A 25,638-nucleotide genomic window follows, 5' to 3' on the forward strand; every position below is an offset into this window, starting at 1 on the left:
TCTTGAAAACGTAGTAATTTCGAATTTATACCAATGGAATGTTGTTATTTTTTTAATGAGGGTTACGCGTGGCGAAATTATTTGTTAATAACGACAGTTAGGAAACTGTCGTTATTTTCAGTTATATTTCTAAAGTTTAAAAAATCGCACCGTCCTGTGTAATACAATAAAAAACTAATAAACAAATTTAACCAAATACTAGTAATTAAGTTATGAAAATGACCCAATAATTATTATTAAACAAATTAAAAATACAGGTATACTCTTTCCGAAGTCAGTTGAACATGTATAAAAACGCCTAGTAATAAAATTTAATGAGTTTCATAGGCGTCCCTAAAGAAGTTTTCTGCTAAAGGTAAAAAATTATAATAATTTGTATATAATGTGTAGAAAATTTCTATTATATGTTCATTTGACCAACAACATATTTTAATTATTTTCGTCCTCAAACAGTTTTATTATATTGATGGTAAATTTGGTTTTGTTCCGTTTCAAAATGTCTTCAAAATGCCTTGTTGTAATATTAGTAAACATAGTATCCCTCTTATTTCTCCCTTTCGCAATTGTAATATGAATGACTAATAGAAGGTGCATATAATAAATTAAAATTACCTGAATCATTCCAAATTCCGCATTGATGCACTGCACTGTTAGGCCATTTGTTGACAACTGAATTTATGGCCAGGTCGCCAGGTGCGGTTGTGTTTGTGCCGCGTTTGCCCGGGCGCTCATTCTTCAACTGGGCGACCAAACCTGTATATGGGTATGGCTAAATAAATATGGGAACAAGTTTTTCAAATATTTCAATGCCGAGTTGCTGCGTGGTGCATACTGCTAAGCTCTTGGGTCTTCAATTGAGATCGGAAAGACTACTAACACCGTAATTCCTTCCTGTGTTTGTAAAAAATGCAACTATTCAAGTATTTATAAATACAGCCAAAAAAAACAGATTAGTAGAATTAAGCGAAGCTCAAGTTCTTAATAGCAAAGCCACATTTACATTGAACAGTAAGCATCGGAAACATTTTATTGTCCCCGTATGTGCCAGTTAATATTACCTAGTTCTAAGAAAAAACCCAGTAAATGGCAACGCTGTAAATTATGCAATCTCAAGAAATTATTTCCCATTCCCTTGCGCGGAGTATGCTATCTTCCTAGACAAGAGCTTATTGATTAACTCAAAAGGGCATCTGAAAATATACGTAGCCCGCAGCTATATTCACGGCAAGTGCTGTTGCCAAGTTGGTACGTCTATGCTCGAGCTTTGCTGAAACGGGCTATTGTGCCGATGAGGGATTGTTTAGTCTCCGGTAACATTTTAATGTCAATCCCATGACATCATTAAGACCCATAAAACAAATTGGACGCATTGGGCCAGATCGTGTATTTAAATTCGCTCTATCCGAAGCCGTCTAAGATAAATTTCACTGCTGGGTGTTGTTGTTAGTTAGTTACCTTGAGGCCGGTTATGTAACGATTTAGGTATCCGAGAAGAATTAATTTCCATTTCTAATACACTCAAGGTTTTTTCGTTCTAGAGCGGCAGCGACTGCGGTAGCGGAGTGTGCAGGCATACCGTTGTTCAAAAGTCGGGCGTCATTTGAAATTTTAATCGACGTGTGGATATCTTCAGAGTCATGTAACACGTTTATATACAGGGCGAATCTTTAAATGCGTGTACATATTTAACAGTAGTAGGTACAGATTACTTTGTAGAATGTGATTGATAATTTTTTTTTTTGTGAAAAAATTACGTATGAAAAAGCCAATTATAAATTCAATTTTAATAGAAAACTTCGTGGAAAACTTATTGAGAACCCCTGTTTGCACTCAAGAATTTTCGCATAACGTAGATCAGGCTATGCAACGTTGCCGGTGTTACTTTAAATATTTTGTATTATGAAATAGGAGGATATAGGTTATTTAATATCAACTTCAACTTACGTTCGTTTGGGATATTTCTTTTATCGTTGAACTAATCCGTTTATAAATTTTTTCTTTTATGTGCAATTTTATTGCGCAGAAAAAACATATCTGCCATTTCATTATTCTTTTGAAAAGTTTAGAGTTTACACAAGTTTTCTAAAATGAAATTTCGGTGTCTACTATTTAATAGTATATAATACGTATATAATTTGTGCTAGGAAAATGACAGTTCAATTTTAGACAGACCCTAAAAACGCATATATTTGGAAACTATAATTGTAACTCACATGCCTGTTAAGGAGGTATATCGGGGTCCGAGGGAAGTGAGGATCGCAGGGGGGTCCTATGCTTTTCTTATGGGACTAAAACCCGCTACCAACTTGAAAAAATTAAATTCTATTGAAATTATTTACAATAAACATAATCTATATAGCAAAGAAATCTACTCAATATGCACATAACATACATATTGAAAATTAATAACATAAAAGTATCATATTTAAGTAGTTAAATTATATTTAATGAACGCATAAACATTATGGAGATGTGGCAACAGCGCTAATAATCGAGTGCAGTTGCGCGTCAAATTCGGGTAAAGATGCGTACGCGTTCAAAAATGTATTGTATGTAAACTATGTAAAATATAATTATTATATATAGCAAATATATTGTATTATCCTCGCGAAGATTTGTATCCTTTATTTAAAATCCGTAAATCATGTGAACTGGTAAAACAACGAAAATTATGTTAATTTAGTTCTAAAGAAATGAAATGACACTCGTGCCCATCTCTCGTCCAAGTCAAAGAAAATGTTGGATGCAATTTTGAAGGTTCTGTGATAGAAATTACATTATTACTCACTGCTCGTGTTTTTCATCTCTATTTTAGTAATGTTACAAAAGTTTTGCAACTATAACTAATTTTTTAGATATAAAGTTTGCTGAGAAATATTTATTTGTTATTCTGTACATATGCTTTTATCTCAAGTATTACTAATTATATTAATCAAGTAAAGAAAACTTTATGTAACCCTAAATATCGCTGGGTACGGATTACGATGTTTTTATAGACCATTAAATATATTAAAAGGATTTATCAACTGTATTTTTTATTCCAATAAATATATCACAGCTTCTTGGCTTTTTTAATTAATTTAGTTTTTTTAAAACATTACAAAAAATAATCTGTTGTGGATAATTTATTGTTGATAACAATGTACATGAGATTTAGGAAAAATGTATTATGTTTGAAATCAATTTCGTTTTTATCAAGTCTTTCTAATGTATTCCCTTCTTGCTGTATTAATACAGCTGTACTATGATCAAAACTTACATTAGTTTTACATCAAAAATAAGATAATACTGTGTACTATATATGGAAAAATTTAGTTTCACAATTTCTACATTTTGTTCTCAGTTATGGGCAAAAAAAGAGCCGCACCGTCCATCTTCGCCATATAAACCTATGTTAAAATGAACAACTCTCAACAACAATATCTCAAAATCTAGATTAAAAAAAATATGACGCACGGAGGGAGCACTGGGTAATACGCTATATAAATTTCAAGTACATCTGAGCATTTTAGTAAACCCGATATACCCCCTTAAAAACTTTTTAACATTTAATTGTGGGAAATGTGGGTATATTTGCTGAAAAAAAAAAATAAATATTGCGATCACACTTTTCGATATGTACATAACTCGCAGCAGTTCTCTTTTGATTGCGATTTCTTTGCTATTAATGTACAGGGTGTTCTCAAATTTGAGTCAATTTAACAACTGGTAGAACTCGTAAAGAAAGTTGATTTACCAAAAATCGTTTATATAAAAGTTGGAGAAAAAGAGAGTTATAAAAATCCTTTTCTACAAAAATTGTTACCATTTGTTTACCATTTATGTATATCATGGCGAAAATGACAATAAGTCAGGTTTGTATTATAAAATTTTGTAATTTCAATTTATTTAAATTATTAATAATTGTTTTATTTGGTAGCACACGCCGACTACAATACAGTAGGTTATGCAAACATCTAAAATAAAATAGCAAAGGATTAAAATGAAAACTGATGAGAGTGAGCCAGTACGACTTTGTTAAGAACCCCGTCTCCCGAACTCTAGATATGTTCGGCAGGGGCAACCAATAACGCGTAAGGTTGTGATTATGTTGCCGAGAACGTTCTAAAAATGGTGAATGGAAAAAAATAATATCTGCATACGATTATAATTTTATTGGACTTATTTGCATTGCAAATTATACTAGTAGTTAAAATATACTACTTATTTAAGACTCGCCCTGTATATTTCAAGTAGTTGTGTATCAGTCTTGATTAAAACAATATGTGTCAGTTAGGAATTCCATATAAAAACAGACCTGAGAAAACAAACAAGAAACAGTATCAAACAATGTAAAGATGTAACAAAAAAGGTGCCAATCAGTTTTCATCGAAATGCATCTCGCGAGTAATAAAAACTTCCAAACTTAATTCCGTCATATTTACTTAGTGGTATTAAGTGGTGAGTCTACAATACCAATAATCGGAAAATACTCCCTACTAAATAAACAATATGTTTGATAAGTCATCAGCTCAAAAACCTGTAACTTTATCAGTGTAATAATATTTCTAGACATCGGAAGCGTTCTTTATCAAAATAACTCTGAAAATAACGGGATAGATACATAACTAATCGTTAAGGTGTAACTATCTCACAATCAAACGTATTAAGAGGCCTACGTTCTTAATTTGCACTAAGTTCTACCAACGTTAATGTCAGTAATAGTGAAAGTTTCCTTGATCAGTCCTAAATCAATCATAGTTCTAATCGTCTAAAAATGTCTACTTCTTCGGAAATAACATTTTACAAAATTTACTGAGCTTCAATCCTTTCATTGCCTCTTTTACTTTATATTAAGAGACGTTTGTATATATTTGTCTGTTAATTCCTCAGACAAATTGTTCTCGCAGTAAATATCCCGACTCTTATTCGAATGACCGCTATATACACAACTGGAAAAAATTAAGGGAACAAAAATGTTTCAACAATTTTTTAGTGATTTTTGGAAGGCTATGATTCAGTCAAAAATGGTCGTATCCAGATAAAAAAACTGTTTTGAATCTTTAAGTCTCTAGTTTCAAGATATTTTGCAAATACATTTTTTTTAGCTGATTATCGATGAATCAAAAGAAATTCATCGAGAAAAAATTTTCAAATTTTTTTTTGGACTCCAGTGACTACGGACTCGGAAAAATGTTTTCAAACTCAATCAATATAGAAATCAGTTAGCTTGTTCAATCAGCTTCAACTTGCTTTTTGAAAGGTTTCCTCACGACTATTGGTTACCGAGATATTGATGGTTGAATGAAAAATGACACTTTTATCCTTAATTATAGATATCTCGGCAACAAATTATTGCACAGTAAATCCAAGGAACCCGGTTTTGAAAACGAATAAATTCTAACGTGGTTTTCGAAGAAATTTTTTTTTTTCATTTTTGACATCAATTTGAAAAAAGAGCGAAAAATAACTTTTTACGGTTTTTTTGAAAATCTACCGCTAATTTACATAAATTGATGTAAAGACTTATGTTGAGAGAAATTTTTATAGTTCAATATACTCACAATAACCCTGTAATTTGACAAGGTCATCCATCCAACCGTGTTTCTGTTCCAAATGATCAAAGTTGGAGGAAGAATTAAAGGAACTTTGATCACTTGGAACAGAAAAACGGTTGGATGGATCAACTTGTCAATTTACAGGGTTATTGTGGGTATGTTGAGCTATAAAAATTTCTTTCGACATTAGTTTACATCAATATTTGTAAACGTGAAATAGATAAATGTACGTTCATATTTCCAGTGGGAATATAAAGGTCTTCTAACTCTCACAATCCTTTATTGTAGATTTACATACGACTAGTTTCGAGGTCAAAATAACACCTCATCATCAGGTCATATACTGTCTGTCCAAGATAAGGATGGGATAGCATTAGGATTAGGAAACGGTAAAAGATACAGGGTGGATCAAATTAGAAAAAGATTCCGGGTAGTTCCGGAGATATCCGGAATAAATTGCATATTTACATTGCCACTTTTTTCGCTCTATCCAATGGCGTCAACATTTTTGCAAACCGACATTTCGTCTTCGAGGGGTCATCATTGGGTTTCTGAAATAGATGATATTACTATTGTAAAAGGTTTTTAGCTTGTTTTAGCTATCATTTAAAATTTTTCCTGAGTACGATTCTGAAAGGTTTCAAAATATCTATTGTAGGAAGTCATAACAGTATAAAAGTCAATACAACATAAAATATCCAACAAATTTTTTCATTACTATTAGCAATACTAATTAGAAATAATAAATCATTTCATAAATTCGTATTATTTTTTTATTAGGTACAACTTTTTTAAATTATTGATTAAAAAAAATTGTTGGATATTTTGTGCTGTATTGACTTTTATACTGTTAAAGCTTCAAAACGGTTTTTTTTATCTCGACACGACCATTTTTCACAGACAACCTTTCAAAAATCACTAAAAAATGAATGAAATATTTTTGTTCCCTGAATTTTTTCCAGTAGTGTACTTGAAAATACATGGATTAAAACGGATTAGCCGTATTCGTCAATAAATTATTTTTTTATGGCACTCGTCCCCAGTCCTTGACTTTTAAAAGCTAAAACATAACCACGTAGTATCTACATTTTTACAACGTTCATCGGCTTGCATAATAAACCGTACAAGTAATGAAGCGCTTTAAAAATTAGTATTCGTGATGCGTCTTGCGTGCAAATAGTCGCCGGTACGTAGTGAAATGCATTCTCGGATTCCATAATTATTACCTAGGACTCGTAACGCGTACTGAATTTGATTTAATAAAACACTGGCTTCTAATAACGCTCCAGAAGAGCAAAACGAAAAATATACGTCTCTGTAATGTGTGTGTATTATTATTTGTTTCACTTTGTTGTATGCAGATCGGTAACAGAATTTAATCATGTCATGCAAGGTGACGTCATCTACAGTCATACGATATTTTGTTGAGGCAGAAGGAAAGTATAAGCCAAGAAAGTTCTGTTATCGGAACTACTGTAACAATTTACCGCGGCAGGGGCGTGGCTTGAAATTTTCCACCAATGTCTTTCTACTTCGGGTGTCGAATGCAGTTAATTTCAAGGAGGTGACGCAGGATTCATCATCGGCTCAAGGCAATAATAAGAAGCTGGTATTCCTATATTCAATGTCAAATTTGATTGATGACAAAAAATTTTCAAGAGAGACTCGGGCATTGCATGGGACTTGTTTAAATGAAACTTTTCTATTAACTCTTGTCGTGCTCTGGAAATAAGCACGTCAATTTTCACCAACAGCACATGGCGTGCCGCGGTGATGGTTATTTTCGAGAGGATGTGAAGCCACTCGATCGCTCATCTGCCACCGGCAAGCACCTCCAAGATGAAACGTGATCGCCGGATAATATTTTTCCTCTCCGCGTTACAGGAAACTCCAGTTACTGTCACGCAACCGATGTGTAATACCAGACGTGTATTAATCGCGATACCAAATCCACTCGAATAATTTGTTATGGGATGGAAACCGATAAAATTAACTTCTGTACAAATTTTCGGAAAAATATCTACAAATGTTGCCACATTCCCGAAACTAGAAAATCCAGAAACATACGGGTTATTCATTTCGTAGGTCAGTAGTGGCACAGGCATCACTACGTTAAAACGGTATGAAGAATGGAATAGTGACAAAGTAGCTGAAGGATATGACGACGATTCTCTTCAACAGAAAATCAAGATTTGGAAGAACATTTTGAACGACAACAATTCTAACGCTGACTACGGCTGACTAGATTGATGTTACAAAGAAAATGATGCCCCTTTTGTTAGTTTTGATAGTAAAATCCAATTCCACAATGCAACTTTTCATTTTAGTATAAATATGTAGTCACTAGTTATTGGAATTTGATTTTAGTTACTAAAATCAACCTGTACAATACCTACGCATCTGCAACTGATATACAAATCATTTTATTTTCAATCGGGTTAAAAGTGACATTCTTTTACATAATTTCCCTATGAAAGAATTGTCTTTTTTTTTTAAATTGGTCGAGCCGTATGCCGCTCTATGCTCGCGATACACAATGCTACTGACTGCCAAAAAAACACGTGCCATACACTTGACCAAGCAAAACGTTAAACTCACTCACACAAGCACAAATGACAATGAAAAGCACGGTCAACGTTTCTCAGCAAAAAAACTGGATGATTCACCGGCACTCCATTCCGACAGGACAGGCATCAGGGTGCCGCTAGATACGTATCGAATAAATTGATCGATGCGAAGCTCCATTTCAGACGTGTACATGTTATTGTACAGTGATGCGGATAGTGGCATTACTAAACTGTGAAGTAGTTGATGCTTTGCCACTATTACTAGAAATAGCATCTATTAAAAACTTCGACTGTTTTAGAGAAGCACCTGTGACCTCGGTAAATGTTAAACGGTCATTTTCGTTAATTATTTTCTACAATCGCTTTCCTTATGATTTAGAAATTATTAATTTGTTAACTTTTGTTGGTACTTATTACTACGTACTACACCTACCTGTATATTTTATTTTTTTATGTGAACTGTTTAGTGTACAGAAATAGACACCTCTTTTTATTTCATACTATTCTGCAAATACTTGTATATTCTAATAATGTAAACAATGCAGTTATAAGAAGACAACGGTTGTGTCACTTTTTGTTTAAATAAAATTACATAAAAAACCGGGTCTACGCCCCTGCATTCTGTATCTATAATGCAATTAACATAATTTTCAGATTTCATAATTCTAGGCTACCCATATCTCCTCGAAGGCTTTTAAAAATATTCGCTTCGTTTATATTTTTAACCAAGTCGTTTTTTACACTTTTATCTGAAGTAACCATATATTAATTCTACAGAGTGGTCCAAAAGTACCGGATTGACAGGATATGTGGGAATATTCAAGGGGTAGTGTGCAAGTAAAGCACTAAGGGTTTAGGATTTTTCCCATGGTGACCTTGAATTCGACCTGGGCCATGACCTTCAAAGTCATATCAAGGTCACAAGAAGTGTTTTAAATGGGACCCCATAATTTTTACCCCGGAAATGGAGAGAATCACCGCTTTTTACCTTTGGCGACCACTAATGACCAACAGTGACCTTGTGACCTTGTGTTGCCTTTAGTTACCTCTAATAACTGACGGTGGCCGTATGTTGCCATCTGTGACTACTATTGACTAGCCGATATCATAATATGTTACCTTCGGCGATTACTATTGACCAACAATGACCTTTTATTATTTTTGATATTTGACCTTGAACTTGACCTTCTTGGTCATTAATTTCAAGGTCATATCCGTACGTAAAATTTTCCGCTTTTTCCATTTCCGGGGTCAAAATTATGGGGTCCCATTTAAAAAAAAAATTGTGACCTTGATATGACCTTGAAGGTCATGATCCAGGTCAAATTCAAGGTCACCATTGGATAACAAGGAAAAAATCCTATACCCCTTGTTCTTTACTTTTACCTTACCCCTTGAATATTCCCAGATATCCTGCCATTCCGGTACTTTTGAATCACCCTGTATATTCTAAATGTATCTTTCAAATTTATGATTCGTATCAAAAAGGTAAGACTATGTAAAAATATTCAGGGAACCGTTTTCGTTCAAAATGAAACTTACATTTAAAAAATGTAAAGAAAATATTTTTTTCCTTTGTTCGCAATAATTTTTGAGGAACGTGAATTTGTCCTATTAGTGTTTAAAATTCATGTTATCAAAATATTAGTGTTGTATTTATTTTTAATTCATCGCCATGCCTGTTTCTCACAAACTACACTTTCAAGGGCAAATATTCTAAAATTTATGCGAGGAAAATGCTGCTTAATTTTTGACGCTTTATTGCGTTACACCCTGTATACAATTACACATGAAACATGTAAGAAAGACACATTCATTGTATGCCTATTTATTTTTGATATGTAATTATTGCAATTAACTGTTCTCGTTAGAAACTCCACCGTGCGTGAAATTCGAAACTGGTAAAAAGGGGATTAAAGAAAAGATCAACTGTAAATGATTATATATCGTGTCTTTCACTAAATACATTAGCGTCTATGAAAAAGCGGCAATTAGAAAGATCTGACCAAGTAATTCCGGTTTCTATATCATTTTCCTGATTATTTTTGCTACAGTTTCCATTTGCTCCGACTACTAAAGTATCTGCTTTAAAGATCCCTATGCTTGCGCTCTAGGAAACAGTATCTCTACTCGCTATTCATTTCTAAACTAGTTAAATATCCATTACTCGGTTCTCGACAGCAATAAACTTCGACTGGGTCTCGCTTCCTTCCTCCATTCAACAGCAAATCAATCAACGCAAACTAGAGGCACGCGGCAATAAATCTAATGGCTCGGGCGTTTTTGCGACTCGGATTCCTCGGAAATATATATTTCACTAAGTCATTGCGGATTATCATCGATAAATATCAATTCCAGTTACGACAAAAAGCCCGACAGTGACTTATCTAGCATCTTTTCGCTGCGATTCGACGCGACAACCGATTCGTGAAAAAATGCATTTATTATACAAACATTTATCCATCTCTTGACGCGGCGCCGAGATTTGGCCCCGTTTTTTTTGTGCTGACGCATTTTTCGATATAATGGACCTGGAGGCCAGACAAGATGTAATGTGAACATTATTTACGGTGATGGAATGATAGTTTTTGTGCTTCTTGTCACTAAGCCATGAATCATATGCGAAAAATTCCCCAAAATAAAATAAGCGCAGGTTCAGAAGTGCTCGTTTCCTATAAATGGGATCAGCGATAAGCAAAACTTTTTAAAAATAGATTGTTCGTAGATTTTATCTTCCAATTGCGTGATTTTTAATAGAAATCGTGATTAGGAGTCACTGAATTGAATTGTTCTCAACTGAAGTACATTCCGTACGATGTTTGTTGAGATAGAATTGAAAGGAAAGAATAAGCCAATAAAGTTCTGTTATGGGAAATATTGTAACAATTTACAGCGACAGGGGCGTGCTTTAACATTTTCCACTAATGTCTTTCTACCTGGGGTGTCTGGGGTTCTGGGTGGGGTGTGAGGTTAATTCCAATAAAGTAAAACTTCTTGGAATAAAGTGGAACCAAATCAATTTCTCCACATTTTAAATTATTTTTGGAGTATATCTGGAAAACCTGGTATAATTTGCAGTGACGGCTCGTTACATTGAGAATAGATTAAGCATATTCACTGGTTACTAAAAAGAAAAAAAGCGCCGCAGGAAAAAATTTTCAAATGAATCTGGAAATTTTTAGTTGCATTTACAATATTACCGAAAAACTGATGTTTGTGAGAAGGATTTTCATTTAGATTTTATCAAAACAGAAAGGAAAATCCCTTTTGTCCTCTATTTTCCATCTGGAAAATGGCGTTTCCAATAAAATATATACTGGATCATACATAGGAAACGTTTCTACAATTATTGATACAGAACAAATGTTAACAAAGAACCGTTATAATTGTGCACTGGGCGACGTATCGAATAAACTATTTAAAGGCAAGCGATGGGCGATGCTGCTTCAATTTCCGCGTCACTCGTTCCCCCCACATCTTAGTTTACTCACGTGTTGGCCGCCTCGTTGCCATGACAACCGCCGTAAACAACGCTACGAAGTGAAGCGGAATACAGACTGACTTCGATCCGCGTCACTTGCTTATGTTATACGTTGTATGGTACTAGGTTGATGTTCGCGCTCAACGAAGGCAATGTTTTTTTTTAGAAGGCGTTCACAGCGAACTATTCTGTTTATTTCTGCGTATAAAACAAACATAATACATTTTCAATATAGAATTAGACCTAGAATTATACCTAATAAAATTTATATAAAATTAAAAATAATTTTAAATTGCACAACCAAACGGAAATGTTAGGTGAAGCGGTGCGTCACTTGTGTCACCTGGCGAGCCACCACTGAATTAACACAGACCAACAAAATTTAACTTTTTTTTTTGAAGCAGAAACTTGAAGATATATTTACGAAGGATTTAGGTGCGCTGAATCCGAATCTGGCAGCAGAATTGCTCTATCACGTCAGGTTTTTGAGATATCCTAACCTAAAAGTGCAAAAAAACACTGTTTTTTTCGTCATATTTGAGGTTACGTTGTAATGCCATCTAATCTTTTTCAAAAAAAATTATACATTGAATCCAAAAGTACAAGGCTCCCTTCGTTGAATGCCGTTGAGTTTGCTCAAATATCTTTTTTTTTTCGTTAAGATACCACAGGTTGAAATTTTTAAGTTTCTCAGTTTCTTAATATGCGAAAATCTACGAAGGATCCCTTAGACATCAAGCAGTCGATTGCAATTCAGAAACTTCATACCCATACGGTTTGTGGGTTTGGAGTTGGTGGGCTTGGAGTTTGTAAGCTTAGAGTTTGTAGATTCGGGCTTTGTGGGATTGGGGTTTGTGGGTTTAGGGATTGTGAATTTGGAGTTTGTGAGTTTGAGTTCGTGTGTATTTAAGATTTCTGAGTATGAAGTTTTCTGAACTGCAATCAACTGTTTGACGTCTAAGGGAACATTAGTAGATTTTCGCATATTAAGAAACTGATAAACTTAGAAATTTCAACATGTGATATCTCAACGAAAAAAAAAGATATTTGAGCAAACTCAACGGCATTCCAAGGAGGGAGCCTTGCACTTTTAAATTATATGAATTTTTTTTAAAGAATAGATGGCATTACTACATAACCTCAAATAGGACGAAAAACAGTGATTTTGGACTTTTAGGTTAGGATATCTCAAAAACCTGACGTGATTCTGCGGCCAGATTCGGATTCAGCGCACCAAAATCCTTCGGGAATGCATATTAGTGTGTCTGCTTCTTGTCCCTTGTTGACCTGTATAATTTTTATTTTATGCATTTCTGTTAAATAAACCATATTTAGGAATTACAGCTAGCAAAACTCAATAAATGTGCAAAACACTGACAACGAGATCTCGGGACTCGGCCAGATGATCATAGCCGTCGCACCGTACGAAACCGGAAATAACAAGTTATTGGCTTCGAGTTTGCTTCGTGTATAAGTGTTTCAATATTATAATAATGTCGAAAGTACCAAGGGTAAAAAGCGACCTCTCGCTGATGAATTTATTTATTTTTATTTATATCTACCTGTTTATTTATTTGTTTACGACGAATACGCCTATGACTAGCCGACGAAAGCCCCGAGCTCTACTGACACTGACAACTATGTATTGCTGTCGATTAAATAGCTAGTAGCTACGACGTTTTCAATGAAACTGGCAATGCCAGGCATGAAGAATTTTGATAAGTTTTTAGGTCTTAGAACACTGAAATTGTTTTTGCTAGTCTGCAAAAATAAAACGCTATAAGTTTTTGTTTGTTGTAACGAATTTCGTCAGCAGACCGTTATTTTTGCAATAAAAACTATTGAAACCATAGCAAGGTAGATCAATCTAATAATTTTCTTTTCTTTCTGCTTTTTAAGAAGACATTTTAATTTGTAGTACTAAAAATATCCCATGATGGCAAACTAAATTATTTCATACGCCTCCTTATTTCTGTACGACCAAAAACGCCGCGGAATTTTGCTCCGCGTTTACAAAGAAACAACCTCTGCCAACGAATTCCTCTTTGGGATATCTCAAGGTGGCCGAGAAAAAACAAATTAGCGGCGATACAGCGACCGCTTATTGCGAAAGCGAACTCTTGCATTATCGAAACCATATATGCGAGAGCGTTAATTATTATTATCTGCGGCTTTTGTACATTTTTTTTTCTAACGTTTCGTTTCTCTTTGTTGCAGAATGGGATGCCCTTATGGGAGGACCTCATCGCGAAGGCCACCAAGCTGCATTCGTCCCTCAAGTAAGTACCTACAGAGAGTTTGTTGGTAGCCGTAGAAACTCTTTGTCGGCGTGTGTGGGTATTGTATATATCGCAAGGCCATCTGCGTTATTCAATAATATGTACATTTGTGGATAACAGGAAGTGGCGAAGAAATTATCAGACCATAGAGGTCGATCCGCGCACCGCAGGCTTGATTGTAATAGTCGTTATTAAAATCATCAAATGTAAATTTGTGGATTGTAGTTTCGTGTGTATTTGGGTCGGGGAAACTTTTTAATTTAAGAATTTGTGTTGTAATGACAGAAAAGTCTAGTTTTGAAATAATTAAAAATTTATTAGCGGCATATTTAAGTCATCTGAAGTACTATAATACAGGGCGTTTCTGAAATAAGTACCAGGGTTCGTAACGGCTAGCGGCCTGGAAAACTGGGAAAACCGGGAAAAGTCAGAAAATTCAATATTCTTCACAAAAAAAAATAGGGAATAGTCAGGGAATTTGACGTTTGCTACTGGAAATTTTATGTAAGCAGGACCTAGGTTCTTGAAAGAGAAAACTATTTGTGGTTTTGGATATAAAAAAGATTATGGAGTCCAGTCTAGAAAAAGTTTAATGCATAAACGCCTATTGGTGTGTAAAAATGAACTACAAGTGGCCTGGATTTTTTTTTTATGTCGGAGAAAACGTGGAAGTCAGGGAATTCTATATTACTTTTGAACTAAGAACCCTGAGTACGTTACTTGAAAAGGGTGATAGAGAGCACGAAAATAAGCAGCTTTTATTAAACAACTGATGGTCTACAACATCAAATGAGGATTTATTAAAACGATCTATTCAATGAAAATAATGTCGTCTTCCTCGCACTTCCGGTTATCTGGAACACTGTATATTTATTCATTTTTAAATTCTACGGCAAATTCTAGACTAATTCCATACAAGGTACTATAGGCCAAAATGTGATAGCTTTCAAGTTATTACCAAATTTAGAAAAAAATTGAGGGATGCAAGTGATTTTTAAAAACAGAATAACTCCGACATTTAGCTTTATTTATTAATGAAATTTGGCATGGATAATTTAAAAGCAATGGAATTCAACCAGTTCATGTCAAATTTGCAGAAATTCATACAGTATTGAAAAACGTGTGGCCGATATTGTGACTAAAGTTGAATTTACTCAAAAATTTCAAATAGTACACCCTGTATATTATTACATTAATGGATGCAGCATTAAATTTACTTTAAAATGATACTATAATTCCCTATACCCAAACTCAATAGTTCTTGTGTAATTTACAAATTATTGATTTCAACACAGAACACGGAAAAATCTACGGTGGATTTGATGAATAAACGATGTCTGATTACTGAACTGTAATTTTTATTATTGTTATACCTTCATCAAAAACAATGATTCAGCATATTAAATTAAAAAGAGACGATGCTATAAATAAACCCACCATAGATTTTTCTGTGCTGAAATCAATAATTTCCAATTTACACAGGAACTGTTGACTTTAGGTAACAGTTTATTATTTGTATCGCTAAAATTGTAAATGTAAGTATGAAAATCATAGAATCAATTGCGCATTTGCCTTTATAGTTTTACAGTTGCTATAGAAACATAGTGTTAATGAACTAAAAAAATTTACTAAACACATGCACATATTTTAGTTGAATCTTTAGAGAAAAAAAATAAAGAGGAATGGAAAACGACCCTATTAGAAAGCTCTGCAATATTTTGGCACTCAAAAAAGCTACAGATTATAACTGAACCTGATAACTATGTGAAATGATCATGAGAGTAATTGGACATAAAAAAATATCAAATACAAGTTAAATAATTTTGTTTCCAAAAGCTGTGCCATCAAAACAATAACACAGGTCAACAAGGGTCAATAAGCAGACACACTAATATGCATTCCCGAAGGATTCTGATGCGCTGAATCCGAATCTGGCCGCAGAATTGCTATATCTAGTCAGGTTTTTGAGATATCCTAACCTAAAATTGCAAAATACACTGTTTTTCGTCATATTTGAGGTTATGTAGTAATACCAACTATTTTTTTTTAAAAAACTAATACATTGAATTTAAAAGTACAAGGCTCCCTCCTTCGAATGCCGTTGAGTTTGCTCAAATATCTTTTATTTTTATGTTGAGATATCGCATGTTTAAATTTTTATCAGTTTCTTAATATGCGAAAATCTACTAAGGATCCCTTAGACGTCAAACAGTTGATTGCAGTTCAGAAACTTCATACTCAGAAACCTTCAATACATACGAACTCAAACTCACAAACTCCAAATCCACAAACCCACAAACCCCAAACCCACAATCCCTAAACCCACAAACCCCAATCCCACAAAACCCGAACCTACAAACTCTAAGCTTACAAACCCCAAGCCTACCAACTCCAAATCCACAAACCGTATGGGTATGAAATTTCTGAATTGCAATCGACTGCTTGATGTCTAAGGGATCCTTAGTAGATTTTCGCATATTAAGAAACTGAGAAACTTAAAAATTTCAACATGTGATATCTTAACAAAAAAAAAAAAGATATTTGAGCAAACTCAACGGCATTCGAAGCAGGGAGCCTTGTACTTAGATTCAATGTATTAGTTTTTTGAAAGAGAATAGATGGCATTGCATATGACGAAAAACAGTGTTTTTGCACTTTTAGGTTAGGATATCTCAAAACCTGACGTGATAGAGCAATTCTGCTGCTAGATTCGGATTCAGCGCACCTAAATCCTTCGGAAACTGTATATTCAAGTTTCTGCTTCCAAAAAAAAGTTAAATTTTGTTGGTCTGTGTAATCATTCGAAAGCTATCTCAACTTCTCAATATCATTCGTTATCAAAATTCAACCGTAAATGCATTTGTGTGATAAATTTCGTTGTTTTATTGGGAAAAACATATTTAGAATAAATTTTATCACTTCCTCTTTTGGGAGATGTGAAATATAACTATTTACATCCTGTTTGATTAATGATTTGTGTACTTTGTGACGCTGCACAATCCACGCATGTTATATAATATTTGTATTAATACATATACAGGATAAATAGAAATTAAACATAAAAACATAGATATATTCCGAATTATCCTTCTGGTAAAACTTTCCCGTTTCAATGTCACCTCTCCTTTTATCTAATCTTGACGGTTTCAGTTAAAGATACTTTATTTCATTTGCTATTGTAGCTGTAACAAATTGTTTGCAATGACAAAATGCGCACAATGCACGGCGTTGTTAGAGTATGAAGTATCGGTTATCAAATCAATATTTTCATAACAGGCGATACTTTAGTGTTACTGCTGACGTTACACTGCATTAAACCTGCTTAGTTTGCGTTCACCAGGATCTGAATCGATGTCCTAAACGTAATTAAAAGCGCGAATGAATGGACGCATTGTATCGTAATAAATCGCGTTAAACAAATTTTTTAGAAGCTTTATGGGTGAATTTTAACATATTTAACGATATAAATACTGTCTCTAAAAACAAAGCATCACAAATATTAATCAAATATGTTACTATCAGTTTTATATTGTAGTCTCATTCTCATCATGTAGATCCATGCAGCGAGTAAGGTGTGAGGAGAATGCGATTCCATGGGCGTACCACTTTAGAGGGTACCAAAATTGTTAAATATAGAATGACAAAATTTTCTTTTACATCATTCATTTTTTAAATAAAATCGTATATTTGTGGTGACAACAATGATAATGAAATTATCGGACCACATTTCTTCGACGGAAAATTGAACAGCGAGATGTACTGGTCCTTTTGGGATACGGATCTACCCTTTCTACTTCAGGACGTTCCTCTTCAAATCAGAAGGACGATGTTTTTTTTACATAATGGCGCTCCGTCCCATTATGGAAGAGGTGTAACTAATTTCCTCAATGACAAGTGTCCAAATCGATGGATGGATCATGGTGATCGTATTGCTTGGCCACCGCGATCTCCGGATCTCAACCCGTTGGACTTTTTTATGTGGAGACATGTGCTTATTCAAAGCGGTGGTCACATTGAACCGTTGGGAATTCTGGAAAAGTGAATAAAATCATTTTTGCTTAAAATTAGTCACAGAATTCATATACAAAGTATCTCGGATACCTTACGGCCACCTTGTATATTAAACTTTATAAAAAGTATCCTCGTGACTGTTCCGTTGTTTTTCATGCTGCAAACGAGCGATTAAAATTTGCTGCAACCGCACCCGCAGTCGGTCGAACGGATTTATTTCTGTTACACAACGGACCTTTCACGCGGATAAAGTAGCGTCCTTTTTATCGCGGCTCGCGTTGCATAAACTCAAGATAAGTGGACACTTTTATCAGCGGCTTTTTGTCTTTTGCAGGGCCACAATCTTGGCGGTCTCGGCCTACTTGGACGCGTTCCAGAAAATCGCAGACTCCGCGACGAACGCTCGAGGTAAGTCTTCCATTGTTTTTTTCATCGATTTTTGCAGGTCGGAACTAAGCGAATTTTATGGATATGTTGCAAGTCTCTTGAAATTCGTTTCGATTTTGAGGATTATATAAAAAATGTCTGCCCTAATTTTAAATATGTCTACAGATGAATAAATATTAATTTTAAATCCTTTTTTAAGTTTTGTCTGACGCCATAAGCTACCTACTTAAAAAAGTAGAACAGGTAGAGGTAAATGTCATATTCTATATTAGAATTAATAATTTTGTCATTAATTCTTTTAAAGTATTTAAAATGTATGCATATAAAAAAATAGTGTAGTGTTTTATCACTGAATGCTATTCTACAATGAAAGTTAATGCAAACTACTTGCAGTTTTGCTAAGAACGCTTTTTTATTTTAATTTAAAAATTTCTGTTCGAATTGCATACATTAGAAAATGTATTTGAGTAATTCCTCTTTGTTTCTCTATTAGCAAATAAAAAGAGGACTCGGTTATATTTTAATTAAATTTCGGATTAACAAATGGAGCAGTTAAAACATAGTCTAGCCTAGCACGTAAGGATTGTCCGCCAAAATTGTTCATTTAAAAAAAATACGCTGTTAAACAAAATCATTTTTTTTTTAAATCTTATCTAGTGAAATCAAACAATGTTGTTGAATACCAGAAATCCAGATATACATAAGATATCTAACCTCACACACTCCTAACAGCTGTTAAAAAGTCAGTGGCGTACATTTTTTTTTTCAAATATACTGGTTAAGGTGCCCCCCGGACGCCACTGAACTTAATAGTTTTAATCTAGTTTCAGCTAAATTAACCCCTTCCTACTATAAATAATACTGCCAAATTTAAACAAAATCGGCTAAAGGATTATTAAGATTTTTACGAAAAAACGATTTTTAAAAAAGTTTACCCTGTATCTTTAAAACAAAGCGTTACCGGGTTTTATCACCCTTTGAAGTTTGGATACGTACTTAAATAATACCCTGTATATGTGTACTTTTCACGTAACTAGGTACTATAAGTCTGCGTAAAAATAGGCTTCTTTAAAAGTAGATGAAATTTGATCCAGAGAAAAATGAGAGTACGGCTACGCAAACAGATTTTTAATTAAAAGAAATCTTGTGATTTTCCGAAAAATCGCTTCCAAAGTATATGTATACAGGCTGTTACAAATTCGCTTCTCACTATAGGGATCTCGGAAACGGTAAGAGGTACGAAGTAGCTTAAATGGGGGCAAAGTTGCGTAATCAGGGACCCAACATTATGCCTCTAAAAAATCAAGGCTAACATGATTAGTTTTCGAAATATTTAAAGAAAACCGAAATTTTGGAAATTCGTTTTTGTTTTATTTCAGCCTTGTTTGAGGTAATATTTAAAAAAGAAGAACACTTTCTCATGGCCACTTTTTGCCCTCTATCGAATGGCATAATCAATTTTTATATGTAACGTTTCGTCTCTCCAGGACCATCATCAACTTCATTTTTTTAAATACGACCCTGGAAATTTTATTACATTTTTTGCAAGCGTGCATGTCCCCCAATACTGTACTGCCTCAGTCCGAACCAGATTCAGACGTTTTGTCTCGAAAAATTCATCATCAGTGTATTCGTTCCAAATTTATATAAATTTTTTATTTAGATTTCGTTGTTTATTGAATTATCGTACACCGTAAGTGTCGTCAGACCCTGTCAAATCCATTTAGTTATTTAAACTATTACCACCAATTTACTATATACAGTTTACTTATATAGTTTTTTACTTATATCTCGGAACCTATGCATTTTGGAAGAATATTGAAGAGGAAAAAAAGCTTTAGAATTGAATTTTGCACAAAATATTGTAAGTTGAAAGTGTTTAAATTTGTTACTGATGTTGCAAAATAGCAATAATTGATGAAAAAAGGCAAAATAATCAAGTTTTTTGGATAATTTTTTAAAAATATTTTAATTGCTCCGAAGGCATTCTAATTTTGGTAAAAAAAACTTTAGAGTATAATAAAACAACACACCAAATTTCATTAAAATCAGTTCTATAGTTTTCGTAAAATAATGTTTTGAAAAAAATTTTGCACAGCCTCAAATAAAGCAATTAGATACTTGACAATTTTTTAACATAGAAGACCGTTCAACCTCTCAAATGATAAAAAAAATTACATCCAAGGAGTGGGATATTTCCACAGATCCACCCTGGTCTAAGAGGACAGGATGTAAAAAAAATTAAAATTGTCATTTAATAGATATTTTTGATAAGCACAAAGGTCATGTCTAAAACCGGAAAAGTGTACTTAACATTTTGTCAATTTCCAATCACCCTAATACATATTTATAAGTAATTTATTGAAACGAGACTTTCAACCATTGTGTGGTTATCGTTTCGTATTTGAAATTCCGTCGATAGCATGGGAGCGTATCATTCAAGCAAGGGTTAATATTTGGGTCAGGAGAATATCTTTCGATCTAATTGTATAAATAAAACATTATATTAAAGTAAGCACCTACTTACGTGTGAGTTGATATGGCGGCCTGCGTTTTATATGTGCATTGTAATGTGTTATAGAGGGCGTGTATTTCAGACGCGGATAAGGATAAGAACAATAATTATGTATGTGCGTATGTCTTGTATGTATCGTATTTTGCGTATGGATATATGAAAAAAATATATTAAAAATGGTCGCAGTAACACTGTTGACTATAATTTAGACAGAAAATGTGTCCAGGCATTTTAAAAGAGATGTGTTACAACATAATTACAATTTTATTAATTTATTTTATTCTATTTTGCTAAAAGATAACACACATTGTGTTAAATGTTAATAAAATATCATAGACCTTGTAAGAAAATTTTNAATTGCTCCGAAGGCATTCTAATTTTGGTAAAAAAAACTTTAGAGTATAATAAAACAACACACCAAATTTCATTAAAATCAGTTCTATAGTTTTCGTAAAATAATGTTTTGAAAAAAATTTTGCACAGCCTCAAATAAAGCAATTAGATACTTGACAATTTTTTAACATAGAAGACCGTTCAACCTCTCAAATGATAAAAAAAATTACATCCAAGGAGTGGGATATTTCCACAGATCCACCCTGGTCTAAGAGGACAGGATGTAAAAAAAATTAAAATTGTCATTTAATAGATATTTTTGATAAGCACAAAGGTCATGTCTAAAACCGGAAAAGTGTACTTAACATTTTGTCAATTTCCAATCACCCTAATACATATTTATAAGTAATTTATTGAAACGAGACTTTCAACCATTGTGTGGTTATCGTTTCGTATTTGAAATTCCGTCGATAGCATGGGAGCGTATCATTCAAGCAAGGGTTAATATTTGGGTCAGGAGAATATCTTTCGATCTAATTGTATAAATAAAACATTATATTAAAGTAAGCACCTACTTACGTGTGAGTTGATATGGCGGCCTGCGTTTTATATGTGCATTGTAATGTGTTATACAGGGCGTGTATTTCAGACGCGGATAAGGATAAGAACAATAATTATGTATGTGCGTATGTCTTGTATGTATCGTATTTTGCGTATGGATATATGAAAAAAATATATTAAAAATGGTCGCAGTAACACTGTTGACTATAATTTAGACAGAAAATGTGTCCATGCATTTTAAAAGAGATGTGTTACAACATAATTACAATTTTATTAATTTATTTTATTCTATTTTGCTAAAAGATAACACACATTGTGTTAAATGTTAATAAAATATCATAGACCTTGTACGAAAATTTTTGTTTATTGTAGTTTTTCTGCCTCATTACATTATTATAAGAAAATTTTTAAATACTTTTGTATCTGTTTCCAAATTTTGTAGAAGTTATCTTATGTGACAGAACTAAAGTTAAATTCATATTAATGTAATAGTGACGTAAATCTAGAGAAAAAGAACATAATGCGCATGTCTTCAAGGTCAGATTTCCCTCTCAATATATTTTTAAAAGCTTCTACAGGGTTGTCCAAATTTTATGCGGGAAACTTCGAGGGCAGATACATCTCTGTAAAATAGTAGGTCTAGAACGGCATCGTTTTAGAGATACAGGGTGTTGAAGTTGTAAAAAAAATTGAATTTTTGTTTATATCTCCGGAATCTATTAATCGATCTCGATGAAATTTGGTACAGATAATGTATGACAGTAAGCCTTGCATTCCCTAAACTGTGAACTCTAAAGGTTCAACCAGTGGTGTACAACTGGACAGGGGTCACCCTTTTTTATAAAAAAATCTACGCCACTGTATTATTTACAAGTTATTGTAACGGATTTATATTCTAATGTACTGAATACGTAAAAAGTTACGAAGTTATTCATACAAATACAATCCCCTTGTGGCAGACTCTTCAAACCATAATATTACAAGAATATTTGTTTATGCTTAAAAGTAAGTGCAATTTGTAAGCAGATCAACAAAATTCTTTCCACATTACCTGTGAGGTAGTGTTCCTACTGTGTTTTAATTTCCCCTGGAGGCATAATCCACCATCTTTACAAATAAGAACAATTTGAATCAAAATAATAATAAAAATACATTTACCAAATAAGAACAACTAAACAAAAAACAAAATAAACGTTAAGTATTTACAATAATTGTTCAAAATGCGAACCATCCACATCCGTACATTTCTGACATCTTCTATTAATGGAACTAGGTACCTAATTGGAGCTAAGATCATGTGGTGGTTTTCATTTAATTCATTACACCCGTCTTCTATTCTCTACAGTAGTTGTGGTATTGTATCTATTCGAGTAGAGTAAACTTTACTTTTCAGATAGGTAACCCCCAAAGATAGAAGTCCAGGAGGTTTAGATCTGGCGATCTGGCTGTCAAGACACTGGACCCTCTGTACCGTTATAATTGACATTGGCATTTGGTCTTCAACCTATCCATCGCCTCATATAATTTTCATTAAGCCATTCTTGTATTATTCTCATAAAATTCGCAGGAGCACCATCCATTTATATCCAGTTATTTTGTGGGATATTTAATGGAAATTCCTTTGATAATTCAAATAGATGATTTTCTAGAAAGTTTAGAAATGACTGGGAATTTAGATGGGGTGGCATGAAGAAAGAATAATTCCGAGTCACACTTTCACAGAAAAGTCGTGTTGAAAAGATCTTGTACGAATTTCATGAGGATTTTCTTGTGACCAAATATTGTGAAAAGTCACTACCCTCGCCTTGTGAACGTAGCCTCATCGGTCCAAAATATTTCTGTAAGAATTCTGGATTATGTTGTGACTTTAACAAACACTAACAAAAATTCAGGCGTCTCTGCATCTCCAATAAGCAAATTTTGCACAGGTTGTAAATGGTACGGATTTCTACCATCCTTATGTAGAACTTTTCAAATTTTCGATTTACTCACCCCAAGTTGCCGAGACGTTCTTCGTGTATTTAGCCGAGGATCGTCGTCAAATGCTGTTAAAATTTAATTTCTGTGCCTTTCATTGCATCGTCGTGATTTTCCAAATATTGTTTTAATCCAAAAAGATGAAAGCAATGAGTGTAAAGAATTTTGTTGATGTCCTTACAAACTACACTTGCTTTTAAGCATAAATATAAATATTCTTGTATTATTATGGTTAGAAGTGTCTGCTACAAGGGGTGTATTGGTATGAATAACTTAAGAACGGTAAACTTTAGGAAAAAAAATCAAGTGACCTTTTTTATGTATTTTGTTCATTAGAATATAAATCCGTTACAACAATACAGTGGCGTAGGTTTTTTTTTATAAAAAAGGGGGTGACCCTGTCCAGTTGTACACCACTGGTTGAACCTTTATAGCTCATATTTTAAGGAATACAAGGCCTACTATCATGTATTATCTGTTCTAAATTTTATTGAGGTCAGTTAATAGATTTCGGAGATATAAACAAAAAGTCATTTTTTTATCAACTTTAACACCCTGTATCTCTAAAACGAGGCCTTTCCAGACCTATGATTATAAGGCAAACACCTATTATTATATAGAGATCTATCTGCTCTCGAAGTTTCCTGCATAAAATTCGGACCACCCTGTATAAACCATTTTAGATAAAAACAAATATGTAGGAACTTTAGGAAGTATTGTTCTAAATATTTTTACAATATATACTAGTTAATATACACCAGCCCAAAGTAAAATACANATTAATGGAACTAGGTACCTAATTGGAGCTAAGATCATGTGGTGGTTTTCATTTAATTCATTACACCCGTCTTCTATTCTCTACAGTAGTTGTGGTCTTGTATCTATTCGAGTAGAGTAAACTTTACTTTTCAGATAGGTAACCCCAAAGATAGAAGTCCAGGGGGTTTAGATCTGGCGATCTGGCTGCCAAGACACTGGACCCTCTGCACCGTTATAATTGACATTGGCATTTGGTCTTCAACCTATCCATCGCCTCATATAATTTTCATTAATGCCATTCTTGTATTATTCTCATAAAATTCGCAGGGGCACCATCCATTTATGTCCAGTTATTTTGTGGGATATTTAATGGAAATCCTCTGATAATTGAAATAGATGATTTTCTAGAAAGTTTAGAAATGACTGGGAATTTAGATGGGGTGGCATGAAGAAAGAATTATTCCGAGTCACACTTTCACAGAAAAGTCGTGTTGAAAAGATCTTGTCCGAATTTCATGAGGATTTTCTTGTGGCCAAATATTGTGAAAAGTCACTACCCTCGCCTTGTGAACGTAGCCTCATCGGTCCAAAATATTTCTGTAAGAATTCTGGATTATGTTGCGACTTTAACAACCACTAACAAAAGTTCAGGCGTCTCTCTGCATCTCCCGGAAGTAAATTTTGGACAGGTAAATGGTACGGATTTCTACCATCCTTACGTAGAACTTTTCAAATTTTCGATTTACTCATCCCAAGTTGTTGTTGAGATGTTCTTCATGTAATTAGCCGAAGATCGTCGTCAAATGCTCTTAAAATTTAATTTCTGTGCCTTTCATTGCGTCGTGATTTTCCAAATATTGTTTTAATCCAAAAAGATGAAAGCAACGAATGTAAAGAATTTTGTTGATGTGCTTACAAACTACACTTGCTTTTAAGCATAAATATAAATATTCTTGTAATATTATGGTTAGAAGTGTCTGCTACAAGGGGATTGTATTGGTATGAATAACTTGAGAACGGTGAACTTTAGGGAAAAAATTCAAGTTACCTTTTTTATGTATTTTGTGCATTAGAATATAAATCCGTTACAACAATACAGTGGCGTAGGTTTTTTTAAATAAAAAAGGGGTGACCCTGTCCAGTTGTACACCACTGGTTGAACCTTTATAGCTCATATTTTAGGGAATACAATGCCTACTATCATGTATTATCTGTTCTAAATTTTATTGAG

At 33.6% G+C, this 25,638-nt stretch overlaps 1 protein-coding gene across 3 annotated transcripts in view; it reads left to right on the forward strand.

The window, feature by feature from the left end:
• LOC108904742 (metastasis suppressor protein 1) overlaps nucleotides 1–25,638 on the forward strand; it is a 111,064-nt gene that overhangs the window by 28,146 nt on the left and 57,280 nt on the right. For all 3 annotated transcript variants that reach the window (XM_018707409.1, XM_018707410.1, XM_018707411.2), the window contains exons 2-3: nucleotides 13,803–13,864; nucleotides 18,210–18,283. In XM_018707409.1, coding sequence (XP_018562925.1) covers nucleotides 13,803–13,864; nucleotides 18,210–18,283 — 136 coding nt within the window. The remainder of the gene's footprint in view (nucleotides 1–13,802; nucleotides 13,865–18,209; nucleotides 18,284–25,638) is intronic.

The sequence above is a fragment of the Anoplophora glabripennis genome, unplaced genomic scaffold (assembly GCF_000390285.2).
Source record: "Anoplophora glabripennis isolate ALB-LARVAE unplaced genomic scaffold, Agla_2.0 scaffold195, whole genome shotgun sequence".
In the NCBI taxonomy this organism is placed as follows: domain Eukaryota; kingdom Metazoa; phylum Arthropoda; class Insecta; order Coleoptera; family Cerambycidae; genus Anoplophora; species Anoplophora glabripennis.